This window comes from Drosophila montana, unplaced genomic scaffold (assembly GCF_035044405.1).
Source record: "Drosophila montana isolate Dmon_TW-CO22-7 unplaced genomic scaffold, ASM3504440v1 contig_2438_1, whole genome shotgun sequence".
NCBI classification, from domain to species: Eukaryota; Metazoa; Arthropoda; class Insecta; order Diptera; family Drosophilidae; genus Drosophila; species Drosophila montana.
Genome location: NW_026997315.1, coordinates 3,000,485 through 3,017,802, shown reverse-complemented (window position 1 = coordinate 3,017,802; position 17,318 = coordinate 3,000,485). Strand labels below are relative to the sequence as shown.

The window sequence follows — 17,318 nt, the reverse complement described above, 5'->3', positions numbered from 1 at the left end:
TTATTTTGTTTCGTTTTATACCCTGTAACCATTGAAAATGGCTAAAAAGAGTATATGGTCTTGTGCATATGCTTTTAACAGGCGGAATGAAGCACCTCTGTCCCCATAAAGTATATATATACTTGGTCAACATCAAAAGCCGAGTTGATCTTGACATGTCCGTCTGCCCATTTGTTAGACGGTTTGTCCATCCATGCACATGTATGAACAAAAGGATCTCAGAACCTATGAGAGCTAGAGAAATTTTGAAATTTGAACGTAGGTAGTTTGTTTCCGATAATCAAAAACATGCCCATTTTCCAAGCAAAAAATCGATATCAAAGTACTGTTTTTTTTAGCAAATCTCGTAGGTTTTTATAAACATATATTTATTACTCAATGCTTGACATGTATCTTCTTCAATAATATGTATTTATCAAGTATCTTCCATTTATCTTCCAGGGTATCCTTATTCGGGCACTACCGATTAGAGCCCCTTTGACTTGTTATGCCCTGTAACATAGAAAATGGGCGCAAAAAAGGGTATTATGGGTTTATGCAGGCATCTTTTACTTTTGCCCACACAGATCAAGGTCTGTTTTCACAAAATCGATAAAAATCGGTTTCCGATTTACATTTTTTGGGACATATCATGGAGCTCATCAGCGCTAGAGACACCAAATTTCCTAGGTAGGCTCTCGTATGGCTGGGTAAAGGGTGTCTCCAGTTCGCACACTGCCGAATACAGAACTGGATTTTTTACTTTTGGATTTTAGCCAGCAGGTTTGCAACGTCACCGGATATACGTAAAAAATGTCATAAAACAACCACAACAACAACAACAACAACAAAGAAGCGGAATACACAAAAGACACGTATTTAGTCATATAATGGGGAATTTGAAATGCTCTTTTAAATGTATCATCGCATTAAATATAATTGTTTATGTCATAATTAATAAGATAATAATACATATTTGATGCCAATTTGTGTTATTAAAAAAATGCGCTTTACGCATCAGAAATAACCCATTTGATTAAATTCGTTATGTTCCACAAATTCCATCAGATGCCCGCGCACGTTAGCTTAAGTGTGAAATTCCAGTTAATATTATAATTCGCACTCAGTTCTGACAGACGGGCCCTTGTGCAATAAGCTGATTTCGTTCCCGCTAACTTTTCTGCCAGAAATTTCGAATTTTCGAAAGCCATGGTTGGGTGCTTTCCCGTCAACACACTGTGCCAAGCTCCCATGACTCAGCCCGAAATCACAAAAGCTGACGCACCACCACGAGCGATATGCATCAAAGCTCCGAGATTACGCCTTTGCCGGTTCGTAATATTACGCAGAATCAAGCATGGGATTGACCAAGGCACAAAGAGCTAAAATACGTAAGAATGGAAAGTTTTTCGCATAAATTATTGGAGAACAATCATATGAAATACTAGCGGGTATAACCCGGCCTTGCCCGTGGCATCAATGTTTCCAAAAAGCTTTGAAAATGATTTTGAAACTGATCGGACGGGAATCAAAAAACTTTTATGCAAATCGGACAAAACTTAAAATTCACCAAAAAAATCTTTGAAATGCATTTTCCACCGAAGGAGCTTAGATTTAGCGAAAAATGTGAAACACGTCTCAAATGATTTTTATTATAGATCTTTGGAAATAAATTTGAACATAAAACATCATCCACCAAATCTTCGACCCCATTTGCACCAAGGAGGGATGGATTTTTCAAAAAGTGTGAAACAACCCTCCAATGAATTTGAACAAAGATCTTTGAAAATTAGTTTGGGGCCGATTGAATCGTAAACAAAAAACTTTCATACAACCGTTTTCCGCCAATTTACCACTGTTGCGGGTGGGATTTCCCAAATCGCTGAAATACGTATTCATTAAGTTCTTATCTAGAGCTTTGAAAATAAGTTTGAAGCAAATCGGACACAACTTAAAACCTCGCACAAAAAGTCTTTGAGTCGTATTCCACCCGAAAAAATTTGGATTCTGCGAAAAGTGTGAAACACGTCTCAAATGATTTTTCTTATAGATCTTTGGAAATGAATTTGAGCGCGAAACGTCACCCACCAAATCTTTGACCTCAATTTCCACCAAGGAGGAACGGATTTTTCGAAAAGTGTGAAACACCTTTTAAATGAATTTGAACAAAGATCTTTGAAAATAAGTTTGGGGCCGATCGAATCGTAAACAAAAAACTTTCATACAACCGTTTTCCGCCAATTTATCACTGTTGCGGGTGGAATTTCCCAAATCGCTGAAATACGTATTTATTAAGTTCTTATGTAGAGCTTTGAAAATAATTTTCAAGCAAATCGGACACAACTTAAAACTTCGCTCAAAAAATCTTTAAATCGCATTCCCCACGAAAAAGTGTGAATTCTGCGAAAAGTGTGAAACACGTATCAAATGATTTTTCTTATAGATCTTTGGAAATGAATTTGAGCGCGAAACGTCACCCACCAAATCTTTGACCTCAATTTCCACCAAGGAGGAACGGATTTTACGAAAAGTGTGAAACACCCCTCAAATGAATTTGAACAAAGATCTTTGAAAATAAGTTTGAGGCCGATCGGATGGTAAACAAAAAAGTTACATACAAACGTTTTTCGCGATTTTTCCACACTTGCGGGTGGAATTTCCCGAAACCCCGTCTTAACGTGCACCTACATCACATAAGGTAACTGCAGCCTCCTAGCTCTTACGGTTTGGGCTGTGCGTTGATCACCAATCAGTCAGTCGGTCAGTCAGTCAGTCAGTCAGTCAGTCAGTCAGTCAGTCAGTCAGTCAGTCAGTCAGTCAGTCATTCAGTCAGTCAGGACAAACAGTTTTATATATAGAGATATATAACTATAAAATGAAATATATTACAGAGATCAGTTGTGCGTAATTACACCCGTTTATCATAAATAGATTATATCGATTTCGGGACTTAATAATACCCATTGATAATACCCAACAGCATCTGAAATTTTAAGCAGCGTACTTAATGGGCTTTTAGACCTGTAGTTGCATTAAAACTTCTTAACAAATTCTAAACAGAAAGTTAAAACATAAAAAGGGCTTAGATTATTATAATCTCAAAAAGAGCTTGTCTTGAAGTGCTTTGACTATATTAAAATAATGTTATAGATTCTATCAAAAAAATGATCTAACTATTTATTATGTGTTATAAAATGTGCATTATAAGAGTGATATTTATGTTTTTAAAATTTTTAATCTAGTATATTTAATCCTTAAAAACTCCAATTTAAAAGTTCCGTAAGTTATCATAAGCTCAAATAGAGCTTGATATGGACAGCTAGCACTGTTTTAATTTATGAGATCGATTATACTTGAAAACAAAATACCCAACTATTTGTTATGTATAATAAAATGTGGATAATAATACTGAATTTATAAACTTTTTCAAAATTTTAATATAGTATATAATCTATTAAATATTCCAGCACTCCAGTTTATAGATTATATCTAAAACATAACCCCTATTTATGATGTGTGTATAAAATGTGAAAAATAATATTAATTTTTTAGGTTTTTAAAAGTTTTAATCAAGCATTTAATCCTTAAGAAATTCCCATTCAAAAAATCCTTAAATTATCATAAATTCAAATAGATCTTGACTTGGAGAGCTAATACTCTATTTATCTTAGACAGATATAATGATATTATAATAGTCTCATCATAAATAGTTGTATTATATTTTTAATACAATCGATAAAAATTATTATAACATGAATCTCATCATAAATAGTTGGGTTATTTTTTAGATATAATCGATAAGATAAATAGAGATCTCTTCCAGATGTATTTTATGAGGTTTTTAGAAGTTTTCAATAATAAAAAGAAACTCGTGTTCCATAAGTTGTCCAAGCAGAACCAGTAACAAGAAGGTTACCAGTTCAAATTCCTCACGTTCCCAGACGAATACTACCTTAGTGCTATTGAAGATTGTTTTGTAACTATATATAAATAAATATATTATAATATATATTTGTTCTTTAATGACAACTATTTTATAAATCTTACCATAGTATGCGATGGTTTCTCACAGATCAGATTTTATTCCTCTTATTTAAAGGTCGTTAACTAAACGTGAAGGATTTATGTGGACTATGTGGCTGGAAATCCCTTTTCGCAGTTAATCTAAATACACCCAAAAGTTCCTTACTTTAAACAGATGTATGTTGCCTGCAAAGATTTTGATAGCTTCTTCGCTCTACACGTATCTCTTGAAATGCACCAATTGCAAGGACCGTATGCGCCGCCGTCACTTCGAGAGTATTTTAGATAAGTTCGTTTCCAGCCAAATTACCTGAAATAAAGAAACTTTTAGCTAAAGTGAAAAATAATGGGCGGGGTTTTTATATATTATTTCTATTAAATGACGTACATGTGAAATATGCAGCTGCTGCGTAGCGTATCCAGTTTCAGCTCGACGTGGTGCCCACGCGATATGTATTTCACTCAGGAGTTTGTTTCATTAACTGCATAATTTGAGGGAAAACTTTGCCCGGCCGCAGTGCAGAAAGAAGCTGCATAACTTTGCTATACTTCAGTTGCATTGCGTGTAATATTTAATTATAACACACAACTTTAGGGGGGCGGCTAGGTTTGGTGAAAGCGGAAGGCACTTGCCAATTGCACTTTAGTGGCAGCCGCTGCCACCGACACGGCATAAACGTCTTGGGGCATAAAATATTTAATTGTGTCACGTAACTTTTTACTAACTGACTGCGAGTGCAACAAACATAATGGCAGCGGGGTTAAGAGTTGCGATGGGTTGCTTCTGTAGATAGATGGGCTCGGAGCAATTTGGCTTAAGCTTCTTGGTGGGACGGGGGGCGCGCGGTTGTGTGTGCGGTTTTATGCAAAAGATGTTCCAAACGAAATTAGCTTTCAAAATGGCAAAAAACTAAAGGCGAGGGAAATTAACCCAGACTCGATTACCATATGAAATATACAGCTTTATTCAGTTGCTTCGCCTTTAATACAATTTAATTTCTTTTTTTAGTTTATATCAAATTTAAAATAAAAAAAAAACGAAATGCGCTCCATATTTAAACGATTTTTAACCTATGATGAGCAGACACAAAATTTTATTTTTAATTGTTTCGTTTTTTTTCTCTTTCCTTTTTTTTTTTAGTTTTTAAGTCGAGTCTTTGTATTTTCGTGTAACGCGAATTCAATATTTGCCATTTCCTTATAGGATTACACATACATATATAATATATAATTTCTATATCGATTAGTTGTGTTCGTGTGTGTGTTGTGTGTGAGTGTGCGGGAGATGTGGGTGAGAGTGTGTTGTTTTAGCCATTTTCTGGCTTTTCCTATTTTGTTTCTTTTTGTTTAAAATGCAATCCTGCTCCACTCTGTAAACTTTCAGGCGCACAACTCCAAACGCGACGACCAAAAAAAATGTTATTTTCTCTTTTGTTTAAATAATAATTTAACTGTTACAATTAAGATTAGGGGGCGTGGCATATCGGCTGCACCGGGGCTTAGGGCAGCGTGTAACGCACATAGGGCACCTCCACATCCTCGCCATCGACATCGTTGCAGCATATCTCGAATACCAGGGAGCGCTCGTAGGGCTCAATACGCCGCTTGGAAACACGTCGCACCACCTCGGACATGGGCAGGGGCAGACGCTCCGAGCACTTGGCCTTGGGCATGAAGAATGAATAGAGCATTGAGACGCCCTGCGACAGCATTGTGATCTTCAATTTCTCCCTTTCGTCAAAATAGTTAAGGAACTCCTGCAGCGACATCTCGCCGGTGACCTCAAAACGATCCCACAGTGTCCATTCCTTGTCGTAGTATTTGTTCTTGGCCGCCGGCAGCGGCTCCGAGAAGGCCAAGAATGGCAGCGCCAAATTGGCAAACGCATTCTTAAAGTTGGGCAAATCACGATGACCGGCAATCAGTTTGATCACCTCCAGCACAGCCAGGCCGGACAGCACCGAGGTAGTGGTGGCTATGGCCGGTATAATCTTGCCAGCAATTAGCTTGGACTTATGACGATCGGCCGGTGGGATTTTATAGTTGGTCGCACGCAAATTGGAGCAGGCCACAATAAAGTCCATGTGCAGATTGTTATCATCGTCCTTTTCGAACTCCAGCGGCGTTATCTTCGAGCTCTTATCAGCATTCTTCAGCAGCTCTGTTATGATCTTATCCACACGATCCTGATCCACCTCGCCATCATCAAAGTTATTGGCTGCCGCAGCGGCGGCTGCCTCATTTGTCTCAATCTTAACGCCAGAACGTGGCTTAAATTCGGGCACCTACAACAGGAAATTAAGTACATGATTGATTCCTATATAGATTTCCTGTTATCCCCAATCCTTACCTTAACCTGCTGCACCAGCTCGGCAATTTTCTGGCGATCACGCACTTGGGGTATGCCATAGACCTCGGCACGCAAGTTGGCCGCCGCATAGACATAGTCCAAGTGCATCGGTTCATTCACATCGAAAACAAGCGGTTCGGGACAGCGCTTGGGGCCAGACCAGAAGGGCTGACCGCTCGATGTGACCTGCTCGGGTGGGAAATTGAAGAGCAGCTGTTTGATTTGATTGGCGTACTGATCTTCCCAGTGGAGACGCGCCCATTCCACGCAGTGGGCAAAGCTTTTCGGCTTGTCATCGATCAGGGCTTTCTAAAAACAGAGAGGGGACCAATATAAGTAAATGAGTGTTCATAATGCTTAACGTCATATAATAGGGGTTCTATAAAAGCAAATTATTCGAAACTTCTTCATATCAAATAAGTGGTTTTTCATTAATCATAATAATAAAAACAATCAACATTTTTATTAATGACAGTAACTAATCAGTGCAAAAATTCAATATTACTCTGAAGTTTTAGAATTATCGACAACCTTTATAGTATTTAAGAAAAGTTTCATATTTATCGATCATTTCTCAGTGTATGAGAGAGCTTAGGTTTTGAAAGTAAACATCATATATACATATATATAATTGTCAGTAAGTAATAGATACATATCTAACAATTTATGGGTATCTTCAAGTTAGAACTTAAGATAGTACTCGATCTTTATCGATCAATTTTTGTAAAGTTTGTTAAGAACTATCGGTCTAAAAGCCGCCCAAGACATTTATAATTTAAAAATATATAATAGAAAGCAGACAATAATTAAATGACAGCTTCAATGCCGAACTTTATATGAAATTTTCGATATTTATCGATCAAACTTTATAAGGAGTTAACGTCCATTAGAGTATCTGAAATATTTGATCTATAAGAATATACAAAATATATATATATATAATTCTTTTGGTAAATAAGCAAACGATTTCTGATCTTGCCTGCAATGTATGATACACATCGAGTTCTTTTTTAAGAAATTAAATAGCTTTGGGAACATGCAAATTATTTATCAAATAGGAAAATAGTTAAGTATGCAGATCTAAGCCCATAAAATTAAATCAGATTTGTATTGTTAATGCATCGTTTGCAGAAGTACCCATGTCTACAGAAAAAGTAATTACTGTAAAACTCACCTTAATCGATTCAAGTATCTCCAGTGGCTGTATGCCAGGCAGCTTTAGGATGCGCTCGGTGAACTGCGGATCGGAGATGTATTGTGCAGCATTCTCGGCGATCTGCTTGAAGACGCCTTCGAAGCAGTCGCGTGCCCATTGCAGGGTATGCTCAATGGCATTGGGAAAGTTCTTAAGCGTACAAATGGGTATGCTCTTCTCTGGCGGATCCTGTGAGGAGCTGTACGATTCGGTGGCGAATGGCACAATCACTTGCACATTGCCCATGGTGCCCAGGGTGCCGGTCTCGACCAGCGGTATGCGATTAAAGATGCATTTGCGATCCATATAGATGCGGGCATCGACATTGTCCAACGCATTGGCCACACCATGCAGCTTGCCAAAGAAGTCCTCGGAGAATACCTTCTCCGTTTCGGCGCCCACGCGCAGCTCATATGCCGTCACCTTGACATCGGGATTCATGCGCTTGATGGCATCGGCAGCTGTCAACGCCTTGGGCTTCTGCACATCGTGCGGACGGAACAGAAACTGACGATTCAGATTTGATTTCTCAATGAGATCCATGTCAGTAACAAAGATCTGGCCATTGCCAACGCCCAGTCCAAGCATGCCAAAGTTTTTAAGCAGCTCACAGCCAATGGCGCCAGCGCCGACAATAAACCATTTGGCATCGGCCAACTGCTCCTGGAACTTGCGTCCAAATATGGCAATCTGTGCATCGTAGCGTGTGCCCAGTGGCTGTGCATCCTCCTCGGTAACACCCTCGGCCGGCAGACACTCGAGTGCATCATAGTAGAACCATTGAAAGATGGGCGAAAATTTACCGCTGCACGCCTTCAGCACCTCCTGAGCAACAATGCCACCAATGGCGGCGTCCAACGGGCAGGTGTTGCCCGAACAGATCTTGGCAAACTTCAGCACTAGCTGCTCGTCGACATCGCTCTTGATTTCCTTGCACAGCTGCAAAAACTTATCGGCATCCTCGTTGTTCCAGGGACGCGGCACGGCGTGATTATTTTGCAAATAGCAGTCCAGAGCTTTAAAGGCCACGTGCAGTGTGGCGGGCGCTTCCAGCTTAGCGAAATCCGAAATCAAGAACTCGGGCTCCTGCTCGGCATCGGCCAGAGACTTGAAGCTGATGGTCTTGGGCATCTTCACCTGTGTGGCCACGCCGCCAGACTTATATTCATCATATTTGCTGGTGTCACCAATGCTAAAGGTGTACGGACCCAGCACATTGATCTTGATGGGCTGGCAGCCGTTCAGCTGGTGCATGCCCTGTACCTCCGAGAAGGTGACATAGTCGCCATCGTTAAAGCCATGACGCGTCTCATCCAGGCAGGTAACCACGCCCTGTGCATCGTGTGTAATGCTGGCTATCATGGTTGACACCGGCTGGGCGCCATCCTGATCGTAAATGGTGAACTTGTCGCCAAAGTCACAGAACACCTTGGCAAACAGGCCGCGCGTCTCGGCAATAATGAGAGCAATATTGTTCTCATGGGCAAACTGGCCGATGCGCTGCTGCTCGGCGGCATCCGAATTGGTCAGAACGATGACACGGAACTGGCTGAGAAACTGATCCGTTAGGGCGCCACTATATGAGTGGGTGCGCACATAGCTGTTCAGCTCCGCCAGCTGGGCGCACGAGGCCTCTGCACGGTTCTTGCCAATGTCCGACTTGGTCAGATAGAATTGCGAGGCCAAGTCGTTGAGCTACAAAAGGTAGAAGAAGAAGACGCATAAAAAAGATTAGCAAAATGAGAAAAGTTCAGCGAACGCAAAATATTGTGAAATTCAGCTGAAGTCGCTGACTCTTTGACAGGGGATGCAGGGCGCAAAAGGGGAGTGTGGGGGGCAACGAACGGTCGACGACGACGACAACGACGCTATTGTCGTGACCTGTTTATACGAAAGCTCTTATTGCGATATATGCATAACAGTTGTTAATTTGTGTGCTATGTGGCAACGCTGTGCAAGCGCATAAATAGCTGTTAATGCGCGATCCGATTGCAATATCTAAGAAAATATACTTAGAGATATGAAATGTAATTAAATAACGCACGGCATATGATTAATGTTGCTTAAATACATTCGAATAACTCTGAAGTGCATTTCTTATTGCTTGCTCACAAAGTAAAACAATAGCGAATGTGCACACAAAGCGCAGTGCCAAAACAATTACAGTCAGCACACACGCTAGTCGTCTCGCTCGCACACTTTATAGCGAGAACCAAAAAGCGAGCGGGAATAGCAAAAAGCGCCGAAGAAAAAAAACGAATGAAAAAAATTTAAGCAATTTCTTTTTTCTTAAGCGCTTTTTTTGCCCAACTAGTGCGTTGAAAACTAGGCAAAGCGCAAACATAACCTAGAAAAAGAACGACGCGCTGCTCTCTATGAAAATTAGCGAGTTTGCCAATTCTTTTTGTTGTTGTTTTTTGCAGAATCATGAATCATGTGTGACTTTTTTTCTTTCTCTAATCAGGTCGGATTGCGTGTTCCGCTGCATTTTTTCATTTTTGTTTCGCGCGCGCGGCAATTAGAATTCGACACAAAGTCAATTATTGATTTTTAGCCAAAAAGCAAACGGCCGCACTTACCGTACAAGCTGCTGTGTCATGCAGGGTAATCGATTTAACGCCGCCCAAAATGACATTCTTGGCTATCTCGAGGCCGAGACCGCCCAAACCGGACAACAAGATGTCCGAATTGGCCATGCGACGCATCGCATCGTGTCCCAGCACATAAAGTTGGCGCGAATAAAGCGACTCATCAATGTCTCCAGCGGCGGCGGCAGAAGCTCCGGCAGCGCTGTTGCTGTTGGCAGCCATAACTGCACTGTTGTTACTGTTATTGTTGTTGTTGCTGGTGCTGCTGTGTTGGTTGTTGCTGTTGGTGGAACTAACGTTGGAGTTTGTTGAGCTGACAGTGCGCGCAATTGTTGCCGTATCCAGTGAATTTGTTTCTGTCGCGGACGAGGACAACGCACAATTGTTACTACTTTCCTTATTCACTGCTGACGATGTACTAACGTCCCCGCCACCGGCAGCTGGCTGCTTTGACGTATTCGCTGCGCCCGTGTCAGAAGTAGACGACGATACGCACACGTCTGTTTCGTTTGCAGCAACAGCAGCTGTAGCTATAGCTGTCTCTGTCACATTCAACATGTCAACGTCGTTTGCTTTGTCGTGATTTTCGTAGTTGTTGTTGCTGCCGTTGTCGCTGACGCCGCTGCTGCTACTGCTGGCAGCGAGCTTGCGCCGCTGCTGGCTGCTGCTGCTAGTGGTGGTGGTGCTGCTTGATGATGCTTCTGGCACCCCGGCTGCTCCACCGGCAACCCCATCCTCGCCGGCTTCATCCAATTTAAGGCGTTTGCATAGCGGCGGCTCCGAGCTGCTGGCTCTGGTGCTGGTGCAGGAGGCTGACTCAGAGCGGGACATGCTTATTGTTTATATGCTTAATTCCTAAAATAGCGTGTCGTGGTCCCACCGACGACTGCGAAATGTGCACGAGTGTGGGTCCGGCGACGGCGACGACTGCTGTTTCTTTGAATGGCTTTCGATTATACGGCTGTGTCTGTGGCACACACACACTATGCTGATGCTCAGCGCAAACAGCGATCAACTAATTGCACACACTTTACACTTACAACGTATAACTATCTGTAATTTTTTATAAGTAGCACTCAACTAATGCTGTTGCCAAAAATTAATTCGCAATTTTTTAGTGTTGCTTGCGCTCTGCGGTTCACAATAGTGTTGCTGCGGCCTTGCCAGATGGCCTAGACTACGCACTTACCAGCATAAGTTGCCACATAACAGAGTTGTGGCTTTAATTAACATTTCCTTGTGTAAGCTATTTCGATAAATCAGTTGAGCAGTGCTGAGCGATAACTTTTGGGGGTTATGCATTAAATGTGCGGCGAAGAGGTGGCGGTGCGGCGAAATGCGGCGACATGTTGCCATAGCGTTGCCACATGACAAGCATTACAGCGCTGCCAGATTACTACATTTTGTACGCTCAAGGAATGTGGCAGCTGAATTTCTTGGCGCGTGATTTAAAAATGTGAACAACGGCAGCGAGAACATTTTTTGAGTACATTATTGTTGAAAAAATTAATATAGGTTAGTTTGCCTACGAAATTGGTAGCTTATTATGTTGCTATCATTGTAAATGCTTGAAAAATATTATTTTTATATGTAAATACTGCGTAAAACTCTAATGAACGCTCCTACAGGGCGGACTCTTTTTCTGAACTCAATATAATTCAGGGCATATCCGCTCACCGCACACTTCTTGGTCACCCAAGGGAGTTTTTAATATTATTCGGTTTGCTGAATAGCCAGATTTAAAAAAAAAAACTTATTCAAGCTTATGCTGTAACTATATCATATTCTTTGATTTCATGATTTTTATTGGCCAATTGTTGGTTTTCAAAAACAATTGATATTCAAAAGGGTTCGAGAATAGAAAGCTGTAAAAAAGAAAATATTTTCTATATGCATTTTTTTTTAATACTTAATATTGTAAGCTTCATTTTTTAAGACGATCAAAATTACTGCATTTTCAAGAGTAGAAGAATATTTCTTCTATTATTTTCGAGTTTTTTTTTTAATTTATTATACAATCTGTTATATGCAATAAGAGAATTTTATAAGGTAGTAAACTTTTTATACCCTTGTAGAGGGTATTACAATTTTCTGATGAATTGTGTAACGCATTGTATAAAGTATATATATTCTATATCAGCATCACAGTCGAGCTCATATAGCCTTGTCCGCCTCTCCGTCTGTCCGTCTCTCTGTTTTTCTGCCAACTAGTCGCTCAGTCTTAAAGGTTCGTCTTTAATCAAACTCGGCATTAATAAGTTTCACTATGCAAAATCCTATCTACATAAACATATATACTATATAGGAACGATTCGTCGAAAAATTGGTTCTGATATGGGATCCATTTTTTATATTGAGACAACTTGTCCAAACTCGGGATTCATTCATTCCGATATGATCCTTATATAAATGCAAAATCTTATCGGAACCTATTTGAAAAAATAATCTATCTTACAGGATATTTTCGTCAAAGCCTTTACGAGCTTCCATCTTCTCACATATCTGCAAGAGTATTAAATCCTCGGCGTAATGAAGATATCCTTACTTCTCGATATTTTGAAATTTTAAAGATCTTATCAATTTTTGTAAGTTGTTATATTCTAGCATATACTGTAATTTGTTTCAAATGAAGAAAAGTTGATAATATTATTAGCTTAAACTTTAAAGCTTTTAAAATTTCATTTAAAAAAAATATAATTAGAAATAGCTTAGCAAATGTGCTGCTGACTTGGAATGAAAGAGCTGCGGACGCCTCATAATAGTCCAGTCAAATGCAATGTCCTTTGGATCGTGTCAATTTGCTGCTGAGCTCATTTGTTCTATTTAAAGGTAGTCCTGCAAATGTCCTAGTTTCAGCTTGGCACGCGCCTTTCAACAACTGCTCCTGCGAGGCAGCCGCTAAGTGAGCCCTAACTGCTGCTGTTGCTGCTGCTGCTGCTGCTCCTGCTAGGCCTGATCCTTGTTGCCCTTTCTTTTTTTTGTTGTCTAGCCCAGTTGGGTTCAATATCCTTTCACTGCAGCTAATCTATTTTCGGTGCGGCCGAGCATGAAAATGCTGAAATTTCCACGAAAAACACAAAAACTCGGCACAGATCCGGACAATGAGCCCGTCTAGCGGCGCGCGGGTGTGTGCGTCTGTGTGTGAGTGTGTGTCTGTGTGTGTGTGTGTGTGTGTGTGTGGGGGTGTCCTTTCTGAAGTGCTAAGTGCGTGGCATTAGAACAGCTGGCTGCCACAGTTGCGTCAAATGCATTTTAATTTACAGTTAAACAGCTGCAGTCGCCGCTTAAATTTAGTCACAGGAGCTGCGAGATCCTGACGATCCTTGTTGATCGCGTGCGGTCTTGTCGCGTGGGCAGGCCACAAAATTAGCATACGGAATGTGTGAGTCTGAGTGTGGGAGGGGTTGGGCTGGGGACTGCGCATCTGTTTAGACCGAGTTTGGCTAACTGATCGCGTGCCCCTTAATTAAGGCTCGGCCGACATCTGGCCAATGCGCAGTTGGCCGTGGCCCTATGCAAATTTTGTCCACTGCCATCCCATTAATCTTGATGGAAATTTGAATAACAGAAGAACCAAAAAATAAAAATGTCTATTTATCAACGCAAAATGAAAAATGATATCAACAGCAAAAAAAAGTTCTATCGATATGTAAATTATATTTTTTTGACTGAGCAGCGACATATTCAAATCGCGAGTGCATTAATTACAAACGCAATATTTACAAAACAAATGTGTCGCTTTGTCTGCGCCAGGACATGAAGCATGTCCTGCCAACAGAAAAGGCGAAAAAAGGTGTGAGCTGAGCCGCTGCGCAGGCGCCGCAACTGTCCTCCTCTCTCTCTCTCTCCCTCTCTGGCACTTTCTCTCTCCTGACAGCTGTCAACCCCTTTGAGCCGGCCAAAAATTACAGGGATTACAACTTAATTTCGACTTTTCGCATTTACATTTTCGCTGCATAAATCTCCGATGAAGAATAATAAAAGACACTCGAAATGCTTGGAAAATATTTTGTCTTGCCCGAAAAGGACAATGCACAAACCCCTTTTTCCAACTCAAGTACCTGGCTTTTCTTTGAAGCATTTCCCAGCGCATTTTCCCTGTGCACATTTGCATCTCCTCAGCTGTCCCCCATGTCTGACTGTGACTTCTTTGCCACAGCGGGCTTATTGTCCTTTCACACCTTTTCCTATGACTTCCCATTCTTTCTGCATATCCTTACACTCGACTGGGCTGCGACTGCAGTAAATATTTTGATTCCATTTGGCGGCATTTTGCAGCCAGCAACAATTTTGTTCGGCTTTGCATTTGCCAATTGCCAGCAGTTGCCCAATTAGCAGCGCGCCCTCATCCCGCCCTCGCCCGCAACCAAGCTGCCCCGCCTGGCAAGCTAACAAGTTACCCCTGGCCAAGTCGAGGAGCACTCACCTGTAGCCGTTTTGCCTGCGGGCCTCAAATCAAAATTGCAGCGAGTCCAGAGACACTTCCTACGGCCATCGCAGTTCACACGTTGCCCAATGAGCATGAGAGAAATGAAAAGAAAAAAAACACAGCGGAAATGAGTCGGATGAGGGTAAACGACTATTAAATACACTCATGAACATAAGCTAATTCTATATCTAAAGCATAATTAGTTAAAGCATCAAAGTAACTCTTGTAGTTGCATCTTTACCAAATTTTTAAGTTCTAACTTGCAAAGTTGAACCAGTTCACCGTTCAAACACTGTTTATCACATTTAAAAACAAATTTGCATATGTGCCAAATTTGTAAGAGCTAACTTAAGTATTGAACCAGCCTACAGTTCAAACCATGTTTCTCACATTTATACAAAAAAACTTGCATTTTTACGAAATTTATAAGGTATAACTTGAAATGTTGAACCAGTTTACAGTTCAAACCCTGTTTCTCATATTTATAAAACTAATTGCATCTGTGCCAAATTTGTAAGACCTAACTTCAGAATTAAACCAGCTCAGAGTTCAAGCCCTGTTTTTAACATTTTGAAACAAATTTTCATCACTATTAAATTTGTACAACCTGGCTCTTAAATTGAACCAGTGGACAGTTCAAACCCTGATTCTCACACTTTTAATCATTTTCAATGCAACAACAACGTCTAATTTTGATTGTATATTAACCTTTTTCATATAAGCAATTCTGACATAAGGAAAGTATTTTACATTATTGATTGTAGCTGTTTTGAACTATGCAACTAAACCAACTTTCTTCTAAATGTGATTCGGTTCAGGGACAGGTTCATGTACAAGTTCGGCTGTTCTTTTGCCATATAATTGATTGAAGGTTCTCTTTATGGTGAATACCAAATTGAGCTACCCGGCATTATCCGGATCGTCTTAAAGCCAGTTCAAATGCCGCCCTCAAGTCGTCACATGCTTCACATGAAAGTGACAACACCCCTGCAGTTAGTGTAGACGAAACACAGGCGCGAAAATGGGGCGACATCAAAAGTCTCAGCGACTTCACGCAGCACTTGACCAACTCCGCGTAGTTGTCTCCCGGTGCCTTCGTCAGCCAAGCGTTATATTTGTAACGTATTTTTTTTCCTTTCCTCCGGGTTGCCAAGGCGCACCCAACATATAAGGCATATTTGATGCCCTGATATCATTTATGTTGCGACGCGTTCGGTTGATCTCAGTGCGTCGATAAAATGCATTTTCCCAGACAATTAAAAGATGGTCATCAAGTCATAAAAATGCGCTGTGGCCTTTTCTCAGATGCGCGTTTCTCTGATGAGCGATTGTCGGATTGTGCGATGTCTTCAAATGTGAGGCACTGGGTTAGGTTACCTTGCGAGAGATTAACTGACAGTTGAAGCTGAAGTTATAAAAACTCTAGGATTCGTCTTTTTTGTTCTTGCAATTAAATATATTTTTCTTAACTTCTTATTCCTATTTGTGGCTTTATCTTTGGGCATCTCAGTTTGAGTTCTTTAAGTCGTTCAGTTCTTATAACCTCATAGCTATACTTAAACTGAGCTTAAGCTGGCATTTATTCCACCTTATAAAGTATATTTATTGTTGATCAAAATTATTTACAAATTAAATTGTAAAACTGTATCTGTATCAATTTTTTTAATTTTATTATAAAAATAATCTTTATCCGTTTCAAATTATACTATATGATATATATCCGTATATTGATATCGTGATTAAAATATAATTTATAAATAGGAATTAAACGAATTTACCAGAAATTAAATATTAATTAATTTTTTTATTAATTAAATTATAAATAGTAAATCAATATATCCATACGATTATTATTTCCTTTTTAATATTAATCAATATAAAATAAATTTAGGAATTAATTATGAATTAAATTATAATTTATGATATACCTGTATCAATTTTTATAATTTAAATTATAAGTATATAAGAATTTTATGAAGGTTTTAGAAACAAATGAATTTAATTATAATAATTAGAAATTATAATTTATGCTGTATCCATATATTTATATTAATTTTATAATTTATAACAATTAAAAGTATTTTGTATATATAAAATACCAAAAATGTAAAATTGTTTATTTATTTTCATTTGCCGATTTGTCGATTGCCGAGGTGCACCCGAAATATATCTCAGGAAATATATTAAAAGAAAATTGTTTTTTATTTTTACATTTTTAATTTTAATAAACTAAGATCCGGACCTGGCGCCAGCTAATTAAATATTTTAAAAATTGTGCGCATTATATATATTATATTTTATAAATAATAATTAAATGAGTTGTTTATGAAATAATGTATAATTTATGATATATGCATTTATTCTTTTGATGACTTCTCCATCGATTCCTTGTCTATCCTTGTCGTATCTTTAAAGCTGCCAATCTTAGACATTATACTATAAGCACGAGCCAGAAAATTCTGTCAGCAGTTTTGAATTCCGGAACTAAAAAGTATAGAGTATATCTGGCAGTACCGAGAATTGCTTAGGCAAGTCTAACGATTTCGAAGGTTCCGAAAAGAAAACAATTTTCTAACAAATCTAGCACACCGAATCGCAATTAAGAAAAAGTACAAAGAAGATGTTCCGTTTATTTGAATACATATAAATTTATATGACCAGCTAGGGTTTATTCAATTGGGCTTCGTATAGCTGCCTAAACAGGCGATCTTAACTCTTACTAATCACCTCAAGTTTTCGACAGAAATACCGACT

At 39.6% G+C, this 17,318-nt stretch overlaps 1 protein-coding gene and 1 long non-coding RNA gene across 2 annotated transcripts; both read right to left on the bottom strand.

Moving 5' to 3' along the window:
- Positions 1 to 494: 494 nt before the first annotated feature.
- Positions 495 to 4,622, bottom strand: LOC135428173 (uncharacterized). The gene is made up of 3 exons (XR_010436220.1): positions 4,391 to 4,622; positions 4,027 to 4,312; positions 495 to 1,361 (listed from the first exon to the last, which is right to left on the bottom strand). It is a non-coding gene; the product is annotated as an uncharacterized LOC135428173 (long non-coding RNA).
- Positions 4,623 to 5,081: 459 nt separating this feature from the next.
- Positions 5,082 to 11,267, bottom strand: Uba1 (ubiquitin-like activating enzyme 1). The gene is made up of 4 exons (XM_064681681.1): positions 10,127 to 11,267; positions 7,527 to 9,242; positions 6,353 to 6,661; positions 5,082 to 6,287 (listed from the first exon to the last, which is right to left on the bottom strand). The coding sequence occupies exons 1-4, from the start codon at positions 10,964 to 10,966 to the stop codon at positions 5,502 to 5,504; spliced, it is 3,651 nt and encodes a 1,216-aa protein (XP_064537751.1). The 5' UTR covers positions 10,967 to 11,267; the 3' UTR covers positions 5,082 to 5,501.
- Between the last annotated feature and the right edge of the window lie 6,051 nt (positions 11,268 to 17,318).